Source organism: Acartia tonsa, chromosome 12 (genome assembly GCF_053477335.1).
Source record: "Acartia tonsa isolate MP-2025a chromosome 12, ASM5347733v1, whole genome shotgun sequence".
Classification (NCBI taxonomy): Eukaryota; Metazoa; Arthropoda; class Copepoda; order Calanoida; family Acartiidae; genus Acartia; species Acartia tonsa.
Genome location: NC_137271.1, coordinates 7,208,744 through 7,228,638, shown reverse-complemented (window position 1 = coordinate 7,228,638; position 19,895 = coordinate 7,208,744). Strand labels below are relative to the sequence as shown.

The window sequence follows — 19,895 nt, the reverse complement described above, 5'->3', positions numbered from 1 at the left end:
TCTTGTACTATCAATATTCATTGAGAAAAAAATCTAAAGTATATACCTGTCTTTTTACATACAAAATTGTACAATTTTGTACACAAATCGTCATTCCATGTTCTATCTACTCCATTCTGTGTCTGCAATGTATATAAGTAGAGATTTAATTTTTGTTTTTTATGAAAAGAATTGTTTATTTTAAGTATTCTTGTGCAAATAATGCAATTAATTTTTACTTCTTGTGAAAATGATCTCAATAGATAAAAATGAAAATTCACTTATTGTAATCTCTTACCCGAGCACAATCCTCCCAATCCATTATATTGTTTGGTTCCCCTGCATGCCAATCAGTGTATGTAACTTAAAAGAATTTTAGTTTATGAAACATTAAACAATTAACTTATGTTCTGAATGATCCACAATATTCCTTTTTCTCAAAAAAAGTTTTTACATGCAAATAAAGGATCAATTATCTTTTTCGGTATGGATTCGAAATTAGTTAATATCTGCAGGATTAAAACCAGTTCTACGCCATACCGAATAATTAAATTCCTGTCAAATTTCTACAAATATCAGACTGAAAAATCAAAAAACTAATACCAGTTTTTTTTACCTGGGCCTTTACCCCAGCTGCACAGGGCTATCAAAACTGGCATGAACTTTATATTTTTTTGTTATTTTAATATCCCCAGAATGCTGCCTATAATACGATGCGCTAAAGTGACTGAAGTGTCTATTTTGAATATTAGTAATAAAATATAGACAAAAAATAATATTATTTTCTGTAAAAAAATCAAATGAAATTCCTGATGATACACTTGACAACTCATATATAATATTGTTTAATTTCAATATAAGCACAATACCTGCAGATCCATCTGTCCAAATAAAAGAATTTTCCTGTTGGATATCATTAAGTCCGATCCAAAAACTTCCAAAATCACTCAAAATCAAATCTGAAAACAAATAATTATAATGTGATGTCCAAGGTGGGGGAGAGGGGTAAAAGCGTGTTATCCCCCTAAAAAGTATTTTTTGGTGAATATGCCAAATTTATGCTTAATAAAGTTACACCTATAGACTTTAAAAAATAAGTTTCTTCATGGTTTTGTATGAAAAAAAACGTTTAAATTATAAGCATTTTTAATGAAATATCCTCAAATGCTTTGTTGAGTTCAAACTGTTGTTTCAAAGTTTGACACAAAAGTATATCATTTTGATGAAAAATGTATGTTAACAAGGGTGGTTGTAACTTGTTATATTGTAAACAGTTTAAATAATTAGTTTTACAATTAGTTTTTAAATTGTACAGCACTTGATGATATTTTTGCCGTGTTATTTTATTAGGTCTTTTGAACTTAAATAAACATTTGATGATATTGCGCTAAAAAATTAGTAGCATTTCGTGCATAGTCCTCTTTTATCAAGTAGGGGAAACCATAGGCCCTCCCCCCCCCCCCAAAAAAAAAAAAAAAAATAGGGGAGTATGCTCCTACAAAAAAAAATTTGTTGTTTGTTTCATGGATCAAATTCCTTTTGTTTTCAATTTGGTAAATTTTTTTACGTTTATACCTAATTTTTGCCCCCTTAAAAATTGAGAGAATGTCAACTCCCTCCCATGTGAATTTTGAAACCAGGGTAATTCTTTTTAGAGTTAAAAAAATTACAGTATCTTCCCAATACTTTAATTGCCCACTCTAAAGAATTTATACTCCTCCACTCCTAAAAAAAGATTGGAAGCAATCACAAGAAGAAATATTTTCTTTATGTTTTAAAAGAATCCTGCACAAAATACTGAAAGACTGCCCCGATTAAAAGTAAATGTAAATGTTTATAAATGAAATTTTAAATATAACTTACTTTGAATGAATTGCATTTCACTAGCTGAATGAACAGAAACAAGGTCTGAATTGAAGTAACTGTCACTCATAGAAAGACACTCTTCATGTGCATCACTCCAGGATAAACTTTTTGTACTAAGATGATAACATAATCCTAAAATAATATGAGAAAATTAACAATAAAAAAACTTTTACTAGATTAAATGAAATTTTATATTAAATTTCTTTTTCAAATACCTGATGATGGATCCTCTGTCCATTCTCCATTAGCACATGAAACCTTGTTCTCAGGATTACCTAGAACACAAACTTAATTATTAAATTGTATTGTTATTTTTCTGATATCTTAGGTTTAAAACTTTCCAGTTAGCAAATATTTTCTTTAAATTTAATGCTTTTGTGAATATCATAAAAAAATTATAATAATTTATATATATATACAGTTTGACCCACGAAAAAGTATTTTTTAGCATCTGCAGCCCATATTTCTCAACGAATTAGGTTTTAAGTTAAAAGCATTTTTTTACACATATTTTTTGAGTCTTTTTAGTTTAATTATATTTTGAAAAACTTACTTATTAGGCGAAATTGTTTTAGATTAAAAAACCAAATAAATCTTTATGAATATAGCAGGAAAATTGTTTTTGTTTCATAATCCTAACTTTAATAACAAAAAAATAACAACATAATGCTTTTTTAGTCTAAATTAAGCCCCTTTTAATGATTGAGATGTCAGAAAAGGGGGCGGAGCAACTGTCATATTTAATCCTTTTCATAAATAAGGGTAAATAAATAACCTGAAATTTGCAAATAATCAATTCATTCAGTAGTATTTTTTGCCATTAAAAATTTTTAATTTTTGGTGGAATGAAAAAGAAATAATTAGTTAACTTGTTTTTCTTTGTATATCATTATTCAGTTACCTGAAAAACATAATATAACCATCCAAAAATTATGAGAAACAAAAAAAAATCTTTTTCTTAATCACTTTTTCAAAACTTTAGCTCTAAAAATCTCCGGTGTTAATGGAGGTAAAAAAAATATTTTTATATCTACTTATGTGTAAATCTATAGAGAACAAGGACATATACATTTTTAATAATTCGTTGAGAAATATGGGCTGCAGATGCTAAAAAATATTTTTTCGTGGGTCAATCTGTATATCTTAGGTAAAAACAAATTCATGTTTTAACAATAAAAATATTTGTTTCAATTAAAGTTTTGCCATGGAAAAAATTTTAATAATGCACTAATTGCCTAAAAAATTTACTTACAACCATCGATATCAGTTCCATGTTGAACAACTTGTTTTTTGCACACTCTTTTATCTACAAAAACATTATATTCAGAAGATTATAACTTAGATTTAAATATCTTAGTTAATCAATAGATATACATATATTCTATCCAGATATAACTCTACCTGAAGCCATGCAGAAGCAAGTTTTAGATTCTCTGTAATAATGAATGTAAGTAGCTCTTTCTATTCTACAAAGCAGTTGACAGGTATCAAATGGTATACCAGGATGCCTTTCCATTATTAAACCTTGAAACTAAAAAGTTTATTAATTAGAATACTTATTTTTATTATTTGATTCTTTATTGTCTTAAATATTTACATAAAAAAGTTTACATCTGAATTATAAGATTTATTATAACAATATTAAATAAAAACTAATCCAAGATATTCTCTTATATAAATGTGTCAGTTGATTGTAAAGCAGAAGTACAAAAAAGAAAATTTGCCGTCTAACATAAAAGTGTACATTTAAATTAATTCAAGATTAATTCAACATAATCTCTTCTTAAAAGATGTCAAATGTATATAAATAAAAGTAGAACTTTAGAATGTCCCAGAAGGAAAAATAAGCGTCATTAGAAGACTGAAATTTAAAAAAAAAACTTTGTCAGCATTTTAAAATTCTTATGAATCATTATTCAAAATTATAATCAATAACCTCACAGTCCATTTGCATGTCACCACCACATGTACCAGTTCCACAGGCTGTACAGGTAGGACATAAATTGGTTACTGTACATTCATCCTAAAAATATCATAATGATACAAATTAAGTTATTACATATTAGTTATCAGATTAATAGTAATTTCCTCTCCAAAGAGTTAGGTATTTGTATTTAAAATCTTACATCATAGAAAACACACTCGTCATGCACTGGTACTCCAACCTCATTGCAAGCGGCTTGAAATTCTGGTATCGTGGCTTGCATATCATAGATCTATGTACGATAATGTATCATTCTTGATTATATCTTATAATTTTGTTCATGTTTTAGTACATATTAAACTAAAATGAAATACCTTACAATTTTCTCCAATTACTTCATATTCTTCAAATGAATACATAGAACAGCTTCCTATTGAGGCATATACCTATAATCAAAAGGATATCATGTAATCAGAAAAATATAACACTTGACAAGAATTAGATCAATTAAATAATACTTTAATGCTAACACTAAGCTGACGTGAATTATAATTTAACAGTTTGAATTTTGAAAAAAAATAACAGGTTGTTCTAATAAGTCATGTTACATAGAAATAAACTTACTTCACATACATCTGCACATGCATGAATATTATCAGCATGGATAGCAGTGAAAACTGATGGAAATTGACAGTCATTGAACACTGCATCCTAAAGTACAAAATTATTTGATGTAAAATCGTTCTCTGTAGCAAAAAATGTGATTCCTGAATAGTAACCTTGCATTCTTGCTGTCCAGTGACAACTGTTAACCCAACCTAAATAAGAATATATATTTTATATGAATAAAAAAGGTACTTAAGTTAGAATATATCTAAAAAGGGTTTTGTCCAAAATTGATCTTTAAAGAAAAAAGAAAGCATATTAATAGACATTTATTCAAAACAACCCGATATCTAATATATTTTAACTTTAGATATTCCAATTTTATTATCAAATTCATTAAAACCAATGTAGTGTAAATAAGTGTATTGTTAATCATAACATGTTTTTTTTGTTTTAGGCAAGCAATGACAAAATATAATGCCAATTTATTTTAAACTTAAAGTGTAAGAAATTATCAAAAGTAGAGAGTAAGTCAATTGATTTTTTAAAAGTTGTTTTCTTAATACCTTAAAACTTTGAATAACTTTTTTTTAAACAAATCAATTTATAATTTATAAATAATTGAACTAAACTTACTATAAAATTAAAAGTCCAATACATGATGTTGACACTTTGAAGTGTCTCAATTTATTAACCATAATTGTAATTTGTTATTTATTAAATAACATTATTTATCTCGCAAAAAATAAATATTGTTTATTTGTTTAGTTTGTAAGTTTAAAAACAAAAAACACATTTTTGCAATTATGTTTACATTAGAAGATTAATTAAACTACTCAAAAATATAAATATCATATGAATATTAATAATAATATTAATATAATTTTTTTCTGGTTTAACGAATATCAATTGTGTACAATCTAGGCCTCTGATTTTTAGATAAGTTACCAACTTGTCATATTATTTGCAGCAGTACCTTGGAGAGTAACTATATTATTTCATTCAAAAAGAACATGAAGACCCCTAGGCATGACCCATGGATTAAACATGTCCCTAAGATGCTAGGAAGCAGACCACCAGTAGATTACATTTTGAGAGATGTGATGAATACCACAATTTAGGTGACTTCTAAAGATGTTACTATCCTAGCTAATTCTCATATGATATGACAAGTAGATGGTTCATTAACTGAAAAAGCAGAGCTTTATAGGTCAAAATGTTATTGCAGAAGAAAAAAGCTTCAAGCAAAAGGAAACCACAAGAAAGATTCTAGACAGTGAACAAGGATAACAACATCCATATGTAACAATATTCAATGAAAATAAAAAAATAACCATACAAGTTAAAGAGTAGAATCTCATAGTGTGTAAGTCTTTGCATAATATATTTTTTGTAGTTACTGAAACAAACATATTTTCCTCAAGGAATATCCATCTGAAACACATCTTGTAAAATCGGGGTTTATGAAAATAAACTTTCTTCATCTAGCCTCCAAACAGTGGATGTTCTTAACCATTTGTATTTGACTTTATGATGTATCTGCGCTGAGGAAATTATAATATTTCGGACTAAGAGAATAGATCTATTGACAAACTAAACAAGCCTGTCATGTGACTAATTACAGATATACAGACAGACGATGCGAGGAATCCTATGCCTTATAGAACAACCCCGTGTGTTTAAAAAAATCATCAACATAAATATATTCAAATATTTGCCTAACATTTTGTTTTTAGCAGAAACCCGTTGATTGTGTAGTACAGGGCTGTGGCTGGCTGCCCTGCACAGACGTTCATTCTTAATAAAGCGAAGGGTGTGTATGGAGGATATGGAGGGATCGCGCCTAAAAGGAGAACTATAATGTTGATAGTTTAATATCGTTATTCATACTGATTTAATAGCTACAAAATAACATTTTATATACAAAATTAACTAGGGGGCAGAGCCCTGGAAGGTTCGGTGTCCGCAAGGTAGAGGTGTAGGTCCAGGTTGAAGGTAGCTGGATGGCGGAGATATTCTTAATCTGCTGGTAGACAGTTGGGTGAGGGGGTAGGCTTTACTTTCCCCCTTTATTGGGTGATCACTCTGGGCTGGTTTTGGGGTTGCATTCTCTAAGCTTCTCTAATATTACAGGACAGTTAAAAATAAACCATATTAAGGTAGAATAAAGGAGCGTAGTATACTCGGTATTGGGCTTGTTCCACCGTCCCCCATTACTACAATTTACAATGGAAATGTGTTTTCACTTGTGCTATTATAGATAGAAGCCTAATTTATTGATGTAAACTTTAATTCCAATGCACCTATACTATATAAATAATTTGTCCGTCGCTTATTCCTATCAGCTTGGCTGTTCTTCTTACTTTAAAATTAGAGAGCTTGTAGATGTTAGTTTTTACAACCTAAGAAAAACATTATAAAAGTCATGTAATATCAACCAAAAAGTTTTATTTGATCTTTCACTTTTCTTTCTCTCCCTGATTAAAGTAAAGGTTTTTAAGTTTAATGTAAATATTTGTTAATTACATTAATTTTGACGTCAATTAACGTGATGTTTTGTAAAATCCTGGCAAAATCTTATCTTTTGTTTTTCTCTCTCATAATAGTATTTGCAAAAATAAACACAAACATAAAGTTTCCTTCATAGGCGTGCAAAAAGGGGATGTAACTAGGGATTAAATTCCCCACCCAGCTAAATTAGGGGAGTGATAAAAATGAAATTTAGGATGATTAAAATTACAATTATGGATATAAAATGTACAATCATAGGATTAAAACTGGTTTTATTCTTATGATTAGAAAAAAGTTACATATCATTCTTATATTATATCTTTAACTAACAGATAACCTTTTTGACCTAGTCTGAAAGCAAAGAAAAAGATAGATAAAAAAAAGATAGAGAGATAATGAGACATAGAAAATATATAACATACATCCTGTTACTTTGTTACTTAAGAAATGGGATAAGTAGATAAATTATAAATGCATGTAAAATAAAGATAAAAATAAACCAAAGAGAGAGAGACAGAAATAGAGTAAGAGAGAGAGAAAGAGAGAGAGATAGATACAGACAGACAGACAGACAGAGAGAGAGAGAGAGAGAGAGAGAGGGGGGGGGATAGAGACAGACAGACAGACAGAGAGAGAGAGAGAGAGAAAGACAGACAGACAGACAGACAGACAGACAGACAGACAGACAGAGAGAGAGAGAGAGAGAGACAGACAGACAGACAGACAGAGAGAGATAGAGACAGACGGACAGACAGACAGAGAGAGATAGAGACAGACAGACAGACAGACAGAGAGAGAGAGAAATATTTGTATGAAGTTTATGACTTGTTAAAGAATTCTTCACATAAACCAAAGACAGGGAAATTTAATCTGAAGAAAATAAGAACCACAATAGAGTATTTATATTTGAATCAGAGCTGGAACTTTAAACGTGTAGCCGTTGCCGTAGCCGTAGCCAGAGGTACAGCCACTAACATAATAGCAAATTTTTAAATGTTTTAAATCTTAAATAATTAAAAATAAAAAAAATGATAATTATATTATTATATTTATAAATTAATTCAATTTTGAATTAAAATATTTTAAATCAAAATCTTTTAAAATCCATGTTTTATTGGCAGCACTGGCAGTGGCGACGGCTACAGAGCCAATTTCTCCTGAGAATAACTATTCCTCCATCTCACATACCAACACATACTTCCTAGTTAGATGTCCGTTCATTTCTTCACATAAAAATAATCAAGCGCTGGAAAGTGTCATGTGTGACGTCATAAAAATACGTCTATTATCTATATCTTTATTAGTTAGTAGCGGCTACGCCCCTAGAAGCCTCTAGTGGCACTTTAAATGTTTTTTTTGTTCAAGTCTATACGATACCTCTTTATTGCTTTTAAATTTTACGATACCTCTTTATGTTTTGATCAAGTCTCTCAAATCTTTATATTTTTTTTGACTTTTTATTTCTCTTGGGAGGGTGGTGGTACCCTCCCCCAATATAGTTATAAACCTTCCCAGGACCTATGAGAAGCTACCCTGTTAAGGAGAACCCGATCGGTTCAGCGGTTAGCGAGATCCTTCGGTAAAAAGACACAAACACACAGACACACAAATAAGGATTTCGTTTCCCACTTCTTTTTAGGCGTATTTTTGACATCATTCATGACAGTTTCCAGTGCTTCAAACATATAATGAAGTAAACAAAACCCGGCAAGTTTATGTCCATTATAAGCGCAGCAATCCAATATTGCAATTACTAAAACTAAGTTGGGACTTGTAGAAAGCAAACACTAAAATAAAAATGGAAGTTTTAACCGATCCCCTCCCCTTTTACTGGATGAACTGACCAATAAATTTGTTTCATGATTGCAACCTAAGTTGACGACAAATTTTTCCCGATCAATATATCCACGTATATTCTTTATCAATTACTGCAAACCAATCAGTGTCCATTTTTAAATATTTTCGCATATGTAAGATATTTCGTGATTTTAGCTGGTTCGGGTATTTGTCATGCCAATAGTGACGACCTCTCCTTTTTAAATGCCCCTCAAATTTTGTTATTTTTGCTTGCTGATAATACCTCATTCTAATGGATATTGAATATACGTGAATGTTCTGACAGGGGGAAAATTGCCAACATGGACATCATTTTTTGATCAGTCTGTTCATCCAGGGGAGGGGATGGGGTAGATGGGAGGGGGATTGTTATTTTCGACATGTTACAAGTATAACTTTATTAGAGTAAATGTTATTCTGGTGTAAGATCCAAGTAATAAAAAATCTATTGTTATTCCTAGATTTTTTGCTACTTTGCAAAATAGCTAAAACACCTAATGTTTCATAAGCGTACATATAAATACCTAAAGTTGAACGATATGTGTCTGTCTTTCCGTATAAAGCTTGAGATCTCGGTAACCGCTGAACCGATTGGGCTCTATCTTTCATGGAATATAGCTAAGAAAAAATAGCCCATCCCAACCCTGTTTTTTTGTAAACAAAAGCAAATATGGTGTGGGTGTGAACTCCCACCACAACTTGAGGCCGTGGACTTCCCATCACGTCTTGGGGCGAAGGCACTAGTAAATACTTTAAGATATGGTGCATTATTTGCCAAGTGTACCACTTTTCTGCACTACCTCTCCGATTTTGTAAATACTCTATATTTTGGTCCGTTGGGTGATACAAGGATGCTGGATGGCCAAAGAAAAGTTTCAGAGTCGCTGGATGTCTAGATATCTAGCTATCTATGAAGGTAGGTAACAAAAATTTAAAAAACACCCATTTTTTCACAATTTTAAAAATTAATTTTTTCATCCAACCTATACATTTTATACACCAAAATGATCCTTTATTCATGTAAAAAGCGCACATACTGATATTTTGGCCAAAACTCTAATTTTACAGGGTGTCCAACAAAAAGTGTATTTTGGATATCTAGCGTAATACCCAAAATACATATCCGAAAGAAAAAAAAAAATTTTGGCTTAAATCCTGTGTTTTATCTGTGGGCATATGTGGTGTATAACGGTTTAAACCACCCAGGACTAAAAGGTTGTCAAATTTCACTTTTTACATGAATAAAGGATCATTTTGGTGTATAAAATGTATAGGTTGGATGTAAGATTAATGAAAAAAATAATTTTTAAAATTGTGAAAAAATGGGTGTTTTTTTTAATTTTTGTTACCTACCTTCATAGATAGCTAGATATCTAGACATCCAGCGACTCTGAAACTTTTTTTTGGCCATCCAGCATCCTTGAATCACCCAACGGACAAAAATATAGAGTATTAACAAAATCGGAGAGGTAGTGCAGAAAAGTGGTACATTTGGCAAATAATGCACCATATAGATAAATATTACAAGTACATAAATATACACGATTACATAAAACAAACTTATGTTTAAACATATGTTTAAAACAAAAATTAGTGGTAGTTTTTTAGATTTAGTCGGGAGAAACAAGAACGTGCAAGGGGGGTATTAGGTAATCGTAGTAAGTTTAATTACCTCCCTCTTCTTATCAAGATTTTTTTTCCACCACCGTGGCTTGAAACGTAGCGCATCCGCTAGTCGTCGGAGAAGTGATAGGTTCGAATCTCGGCGTCATAACTAAAGACGTTAAAAATGATTCCTACTGCTGCTATTTAGGGTGCGCGATATAAATAGTTTGATTAGAGGGAGTCCTTGGCCCATAAACAAGCGCAACTCTTTACTATGCACAGTTAGGACTTCTCAGACAAAGTTCGAGCAATCAAAGGGTTGGTTGTCTGTTGGGTGTTACTTGACCTAATATCCACCAGTTGACGTTAGAACCATTACAAGCGGATGATGGCCTTGGGTTCTCTAGATGATCACTTGAAATCGAAGAAAAATCCCACCCCAATTAGGTAATAGGTAAAATATTTAGATTTTTACCAACCATACCTCCCCTCCCCCCTAAAAAAAACAACTTAGACGTCCTTTGGTAGAAGGTATAAGTTTAAAGATGTGCAATACTCAGGAATAAGATTATAAGAGAAATATGAAAGGTCATATTATTCAAGGGGATAATAAAAAGTTTTGGAATTTATTTATCTAAACCAAGTAATCTAATGAAAACACTAAAACACACACATACCGATTTGTAGAGTAACTGCACTTTTAAAAATACATCGCATTTAATAATAATTATGTTCTTTTAGCAACATATATATAACTGATAATTATATGTTGTTCTTATATACTTCTTAGTTTTTGTATATCATTAAAGTATTTAGATAACAGGATTTCAGGGAAAAAGTGGATAAGCAATAATGATGCGAAATTATATGTACCCACAGTTTTTAAGCCAACAAATGAAAGATTAATCTGTTATCGCATCTTATTATTGACAGCTTTCAACGAATATTGAATTATAAAATTACAAGAATAAAACCAGTTTAAGACAGAAGACCTGGGTTAACAAAACTAGTAAAAATTTATGATTTTTATTTTATTATTCGAACACAGTAATAGTGTCTGACTGATTATGACGTAACAAAAAAAATTAGCTAATGAGAGGCCACTATAAATTTTACCATTGGTCAGTAACGGCCTCTCATTGGCTAATTTTTTTTGTTACGTCATAATCAGTCAGACACTATTACTGTGTTCTATTATTCTAAAAAATATCTGTAATACGATGCTATACATTATTTTTTTAGAACTGGTTCTAATCCAGCAGATAATAACCATACTGGAAAAAAAGTATTGATTTTATTTGGAATTGGAGGGAGTAATTTTTTCTAGGGGCGATTTTTCTTAGGAGGATGGTGCCACCCTCACTCAAATTAGTTATAAACCTTCCAAGGAAATTTAATAATCTTAATTGTAAAGGAGAACCATATCCAACCAGCAGTTAGCGAGATCATTCAAAACAGACAGACATCCTCCTGTCACTTTTATATCAGTATAAACAAAATTCCCCCAAAAAATTATTCTACTCTATAGTTTATTTGCTTACTAGCGGCTTCGCCCCTAGCCTCTAGGGGCGAAGCCCCAAGAGGTTTCGTATTTTAGATTTAAAAGAAAAAGAAAAAGATTTTGGGGGGGTTGGGGGTGTCCCACCCCCCAAGAAAATAGTTATAAACCTTCCCGGGACCTATGAGAAGCTACCCTGTAAAGGAGAACCCGATCGGTTTAGCGGTTAGCGAGATCCTTCGCTACAAACAGACAGACAAACAAACAGACAGACAGACATCGTTCTACTTTGTATTATAGATTTCCATAAAATCCTGAATGAATTTTATACATAAAATGCATAATTATATGTTGCTTTTTAGCATATCAAAGATATAGAATATCAACAGATTATTTATACGTTTCAAATATCTTCCACAAAAAAAGCAAAATAAAAATTAAAATTTGAAAGAAAAAAAACAATAAAAAATAAGGCGTTTTTTTCTGTTTGTCTGTCCGAATATTAGGTAGCATAATTTTAGTCTTTTTAGTAATTATAAAATGTTTTTTTTTCTTTTATTAACTTCAATGTTCTTTTTTTTATGTTGTAAGCTTGTTAGTGTTTGTTAGCGAGGTGACAATTGTACTAATTAGTTAGTACTAACTCTCAGTGTGTAAACTTTTAAACCATTAATCTAAAATAGTGGTAATTATGTTTATCTTAATTTGAAATTCAATTTTAATCACTTTATTGTCCATCGTCTTCTCCCTTAAGATCTCTGTAAATCTGCTTTCTAAGGACACAATTGTTCTTGTTTATAAAAAAAAATGTTACATTGGTTGAAAAAGTTTTCATGGTTTAAAACAAATTTGAATAAGAATTGGGGTAAATTATGCAGCTGTATATATTCATAAACGCCACGTTAAAATCAACAAAAATAATTTTCATGGTTTTTTACGTATTCTTCTATTAATCATAGATCTATCTATCTGTGTGCTTGTCTATTTATCTATCTATCTATCTATCAATCTATCTATCTATCTTATTCTACGTACTATCAACCATTCAACCCTTTCATTTTCATTGCCATACTCCTTTTTTCTATCACCCCAACTTAAAATTCTTTGCATACCAAAGCAACATACTCAAATATTTACAATTTCTAAGGTCCTTCATTTACTGCACTATAACACTACACTATCAGGTATGCCTAGACAGTATTTCTACTGTCATGATGTAAAATAAGTAACTCTTACACATTGAAGCTTAATCTAGTGTCAGGATATTTAAGCATTCAAAACATTTCCTTTTTTCATACCTCATAAGATTCTCTATAATGCTAGATGTCTGTCGGTTAGCCTGTAATAGTATAGAAACGTGGTTTGCTTGGCTGTTAGAGGCTTCTAGGGACACTTGAGGAGGGGGAAGAAATTTTTTTTCATGGGGAGATTTCTCCTGGGAGGTTGGGAGTACCCTCCTCAAAATAGTTGTAAACCTTTCCATGACCTATGAGAAGCTACCCTGTTCCGCTCGTCGTCGTAGGGGAGGTAATGGGTTTGTATCTCGGGGCAAATCGTGTATTAACTAAAGAATAAGACGTTAAAAGTTGGAACTTCTGCTGCTATGTTAGGCGCCCTAGATCTTTTGTAGCATCGCCCCATATTATAAACGCGACAATAATAGAAAGAGTTGGTGGAATGTCGTGGCAAAAATAATTGACGGACAATCAAACAAAAAACTTACTGATAGTGATAATAGTGGGAATGCCCTGGCCCATAAACTGGCGCAATGCATTATCATTCACAGTTAGGACTTCCTGACAAAGGTCGTGCAATCAAATAGTTGGGACTTTAGTGCCTTTAGGTCCTATAATAAAGGTCTGGCCCTACGTTGGTATCAACCGTCCCAAGAGATATTAATTAGGTATTTGGTAACATACACAGATATGAACTTCTATTTACTTGGGTATAAAGGGCAGAAAAATACTGTCAAAAAAGTGTGTGTTACTAAAAATTAATGTGTTAAACTTTTATCCTTTATCTAACCCATTAAATCCCATCTTTCTTCTTTCCTATTAAACAATACAAAAGGTTTTAAACGTTTTTACATCTTAGCCAAGAAAATATATGTCTTTTGAAAAGGGAGGGAGGAGACATTGGACTTGAAATTATACTGGTCAGTCAGGAGTAATTTTATGTATCATCATTGGGGATGTATACTAATTTATCGGCCATTGTCTTATCCCTTTAGATCCCCGAAGTTTTTTATGAGATTTGATTGGTTGGTATAAACTAGCATTATCTAAATCCACAGAAGGGTTAATTTTGTTAATCGTAATATAGGTAAGATCCATAGTATAATTCTACATGCAGAAAGTATATTTTGGTGACATTTAGTTTTAATTTGGTTTAATTTAGCTAATAATTGTATTTTGTTGTTTTATGTGACCAACTATTCTAGACCCATAAAAATATATTCAGTCTCGCTGAATTAGTGTCCTCTTCAAAGATCTTTATCAGAATTAAGCGGGATATTGGGCTGTTTATTACATTAGTCCCTAGTCCCCAAAGTTTTAAAATAATATTTTCTTATTCTTTGGCTTAACAACTTTGGGGACTTCGAAGATGATTAAAGTCCCTCAACAGATTATAACGTCGTACGATAAAATAACCAATGAGAGGCCAGCATAGATTTTACTATTGGTTAATTACAGTGTGTACTGGCCTCTCATTGGCTATTCTATCGTATGATGTCATAATCTTTTAAGGGACTTTAATCATCTTCGGGACTTCTATGAAATTTTGTTTGGTTGGTTCGTAAAGTTGAGTGTCCAAACGTTTCAACTACTAATTGTAATCTATAGAACGGGTAATTTTGTTTTTCTTCATTTGGTATGTGCATCAATTTATCGGCCTTTTTATTATCCCTTTAGATCCATGGGTTTCGTCATAATAGTTTAGAACCATTTCTAATACAGAGTAAATTAATTGGTTTCAAAGCCCTACCATTAACAAACACTTTTCTCCTCTTATAGAATAAATCTCCTCCTTGTAATATTTGACTGGGATGTAAGTACAAAGTAAGTAACAGAATAGATGCTCTTTGGCCAATAAAATTTTGACAAAGATTTTCAGTGTCTTTCTTAGTCTGAAGGTATATACTTCAATAACAACTAAGATTAAGTCCTCCATTTTATGGAAGCTTCTTATAGGTTACGGGCTCGTTTTAGGCTATTTTATGTTTAATTTAGTCTACTTTGGGAGGTTTTAAGTTGTTTTCATACCCATATCGCACTTCTTTGAATAAAAGCCTCTTAGATGCAAGGGGTATAGACGCTAATAGCAGAATTAAAAATTACGTCTAACCAATTTCCATACGGACAGGCATACTAAAAAAGTAAGTTAAGGAGTAGATTTTCTCCTAAATATAAAACCTTTCGGAAACACATTTTACCATTAATTGATAGAGAACTAAAATGTTAGGAATCACTTAGCAATTAAATTAATTACCCTAAACAATTTTAATTGTTTATTTTATCTTTTTATTGCCTTTTTTATCAACCAATAATTTATGGACTGATTTAGAAAGAAATCACCCTTTTTAGTTAAAATGAATGTTTACTGATCAATTAAAATAGGTATTAGTTATTTATGGCATTGTATTATAGATAGATTTCCGCGGATATTAAAATGAATTATAAGTTTTAAACATGTATGACATTTATTTTAATTTTTGTGGAAAACATCCTATAATACTAAGCTATATGATTACGATTAATAACACTGGATTAGAACCGGTCTCAGCCATACTAAATAATCATGTATAGCATCGTATTACAGGCATTTTTTTACGAATATTCAAGCATAAACAATGAAAATAAATACCATTTTTTTAACCACGGGAGCCGAGTTTTAAATTAATATTTTTATTTTAATAACCGCGAAAAGCTGTCTACATTACAATAAGCTTTTTATGCTTCGCTACTTATTGAAATAAGTATCCTTGTTTTACTGTCTTTCTTTTCATTGGTATAGTAAAAAAGCCCCATAAAGCATTTTTGGTTTAGCTTCATTGTCTAAGAGTTTCCTACTGTGAGCTAAGGTTAATGGGTATTTTCAATAACGTGAAAGTAATAAAAATTGTCTAAGAAATATTTTTTTCTTCTTTTAAATCTTTTTTAAAAAAACATTTAAAAATGCTTTGGTTTCCAAAATTATGAAATATTAAAATTTTGAAAAAAAAGGAAATATTTCTTATGGTTAGAAAAGCAATATTTAATAGTTGGTGCGATGCTTGAACGAAGTATGACCTCATTTGTATTCCTGCCTAATTTGACCTTTTTAAAGTAAAAATTGGGTTTAATTTCCAATGCAATGACTATACCTCTCTAAATTTACTTTTATTTCTTATTGTTAACTATTAAAAAAACTAGTTGCTCTTCTAATAGCCTCTAGGGGAAAGCGTTGGTGGTGAGGAAAATAGCCTGAAACTACCCAAAGCCAATGTACAAGTATTCTTTAAACGTAAAAAAAATTCAAGACAAAAATCTATTATATAATAGGATGACAATAAACTATTTAAAAATCCGACTTGTTATTACATATTTTCTAAAATCATTTGTCCTAGTTTAAAAACCAAATAAACCTAAAAAAAATCCCCTTAACAATTAATCACGTCCGAACTTCATTGTATGTTTATATTTAATACTATGGAATATAAAAGAAACATATTGTTTTAATGAGCTTCAGAAACCCAATAAACTTTGCACTTTACCCCTCTATACTCTTAATATTATCATTTTCAATGTCTGACATATATGTAGTAGAATATTATTATCCTATTAGCTTATTGTGCCTATAAATAAATGACGTCATACAATAAAATGACCAATGATAGGCTAGTATACATTTTACAATTAGTCAGTTAAATGTATACTATCATTGTTCATTTGTATGGTATGACGTAATTTTTTAAAGGCGCTATAAGCTGCTTCTAACCTAAAACTCGAACATACCACCTCCGAGACAACATCTTTGCCGGGAGGGGGTTCAGTGTGGAGTAATTTTAAATTTATTTTCAGCTGAATAATTTTCTATTAGTTTTTAATTAAAGTAAAATAATAGAGGGGGCAGGGTTAAATGAATGTATGTTTGAGGGGATGGGAACCCTATGCCGACAATCAATTAGGTCTTTATATATCAGCCAATAGCGTCGAAAATACTAACACTGCCAAGTCGCTACAAAAGAGCAGAATGTAATTTGTTAGCAGACAAAAAAGGTCCCCACTACTGTAGTTATCTGGGCTATACATCTATACTTTACATTTATTACTTTTCACGAAAGCTTTGTTTTAATGTAATTTTTAAAACATCAACTAAATTTTCATTGTAAGATATCTTTTTTACTCATCAACAACAAACCTTTTTTCACCCTTCCATATTTTACCTGGCTGTATTTTTCACCTTATGTAAATGGTGTTCCTTAATTCAAGACAAAAATAATTTTTAGCAGTAAAGTTTTTTATAGGTTTTTCAAGTACATACTGTACCGATTGCTTCTCCAATTGAAGGAAGCATTACATAGGTCCGATAATGGTTTAAGGCTGTTTAAATCAAATATTTCAAATATCCAATGGATTTTCATGTACTCTAGTAAAGTGATATTCAAAGCTGTCTAAAATAACGATACCCCACATCCAACCCCTTCAACCTATCTCCTCCCCTCCTACTGGATAAACAAGCGTCCCAATAAATGAGGTCTATATAACCAACCTAAATAGACGAAAATTTTGCCCTGTCAATAAATCCACGTATTCTATATCCATTGAGTTTTTTACTGTTTTATATTCTTAACCCTTTGACAAAATAAAACTGTCTCTAAATCCACACAACAATGAGTCATGGATCTAAAGGGATAATACAATGGTTGGTAAATTGATGTACATCCCCAATGATGATACACAAAGATACACCATCTGTATATTACAATTAGTGGCTGAAATTAGTAAACTAACCAGTCAAAATTCAATAAAGTCCCCAAAGTTGTTAAGCTAACGAAAAAGAAAACGTTTTCATATGACTTTGGGGACTAGTGTCCAAATGCCCCCCTCCCCCTCCCTCCCTGACAAAGAGTGCACCAGTCTGAAATATTGTTGTCTCGATATGTTTCATCCCCTCAGCAGTAAAGCTACTCTTTAACTTGCTGGATCCTTTATAGACACACTTATAACAACGTACTGGTATAGCAATTGACATTGAATACTTGTGGATAATATGAAATGAGAAAATTTTCGTCAATTTAGGTTGCTAACATGGACAACACTTATTGGTCGTTCGTTCATTCAGTGGGAGGGGAAGGGATTGTGTTATCTTAGCCAGGTACCAGTTTCTCTTTATTAGAGTACATGATAATCTGGTGTAAGATCCAAGTAATAATAAATCCATTGGTATATCTGAAACTAAGTTTGTCACTGCAACAAAAAAAAATTCTTTAATGTACTTAATTTCCAATGTAGTATTTCTAATCACTTCATTGTAAAAGAATAAATGTTTTTTTTTCAAGAGAATAAGGACAGAGTTTAAGCCTATTTTCCTATGCCTAAACCCTCGCAGTGCACTAACCCTTCAGGGCTACAATGTACCCTATATAACCTATACTAACCTAAAGTACTAAACAAACAAACGAAAAACTAATCCCAATTCTTTTTTTCAATTTATTAAATTGAGTAAAATTGCCAGATTAAGTTTCGCGCATTTGTATAGTATCTGCTTTCACTTTTTATACCCAAGCTCACACACACACACACACACCGTTGTCTGGTATTTCACCCCCTAAATCTAACCCAAGGAGGGAGGGAGGGGACATTGGGCTGTTTATTACATTAGTCCCCAAAGTTTTATAAGAACGTTTTATTATTCGTTGGCTTAACAATTTTGGGCACTTTGATTGGTTGATGATTCATTAAGTTCAGTGTCTTAACGTTTCAACCACTAATTGTATCTACACAAGGGGTAATTTTGTGTATTAACATTGGGGATCAATTTATCGGCCATCGTCTTATCCCTTCAAATCCCTGCATCCAACCCCTAGTAAGTTTGGGTGCATCCTTTGTGAAGTAATCCTCATAAAACCATCCTTTTTTTGGCTCTTGGCCAAGTACTTTCTTTTTGGCAGCGAAGCTACTCTTAATTAATTCGTAAAGTGCTCTCAAAAACTCATAAATTACTGGCTTACTTTTTTAGCTTTTCTCTTTTTTCTTCTGCTATTTTATAATACTAGCACTACGCCCCTAGCATCTAGGGGCTCTATATTTGAAGGGATATGGAAGGGCAGATAATAGCCTAAAACCACAACCAATTTTTTTTGAAAATAAAACAGCCTTAAACCATCCTTAAACCTATAGGAAGCTTATCTGTAAAGGGGTACCTTATCGGTTCAGCGGTTAGCGCGAGAGATCCTTCGCTACAGACAAAATAAAGCTTACTACAATACTACAGGATAATGTTAACGCATTGCTATTGTGGCCATAATTGTCCTTGTTTTCTTATTAAGAAAGCTTGGGTAACCTCTCCACAAACTATTAAAAGTGTCTCTTAGTTTTTAAAGCTATTTTTTGGCTTATTAGTTGAGAAATCTATCATAGTATATTTTGGAGCAAAACTACTGTATCAGTGTATATTGATAACCAAATAGGTGGGTTGTTCACGTACAATTTTAATTCCAGGAAAAATTTCTCCTGGGAGAGTGGAGAGATACCTTCCCAACTATAAACCTTCTCTGGTCATATAAGCTTCACTAGCGGCTACGCCCCTAGAGGCCTCTAGTGGCATTTAAATGTTTTTTTTTATTTTAAATATCTAATTTGAGAAATAATTTGTCTATGTTATCAGCTGTTAAATTCATGTCTCTACGCAGCGCGACTACGCTAGCGACACTATGTAGAGGAAATATTTAAATTTTTTTCGATTTTATTGTGATTTCTCTTGGGAGGGAGGTTATAAACCCTAGTTATAAACCTTCCCGGGACCTATGAGAAGATACCCTGTCAAAGAGAACCCGATCGAATATCCTGTTACTTTAGTATAAGGATT

The 19,895-nt window shown here is 31.6% G+C and overlaps 1 protein-coding gene across 1 annotated transcript; it reads right to left on the bottom strand.

Moving 5' to 3' along the window:
- Positions 1-2,052: 2,052 nt before the first annotated feature.
- Positions 2,053-5,077, bottom strand: LOC145334484 (uncharacterized). Its single transcript, XM_080179947.1, has 9 exons — positions 5,012-5,077; positions 4,549-4,587; positions 4,394-4,480; positions 4,144-4,215; positions 3,972-4,061; positions 3,782-3,868; positions 3,247-3,376; positions 3,098-3,151; positions 2,053-2,120 (listed from the first exon to the last, which is right to left on the bottom strand). Exons 1-9 carry the CDS (start codon positions 5,033-5,035, stop codon positions 2,053-2,055), a joined length of 651 nt encoding a protein of 216 aa, XP_080036073.1. The 5' UTR covers positions 5,036-5,077.
- Between the last annotated feature and the right edge of the window lie 14,818 nt (positions 5,078-19,895).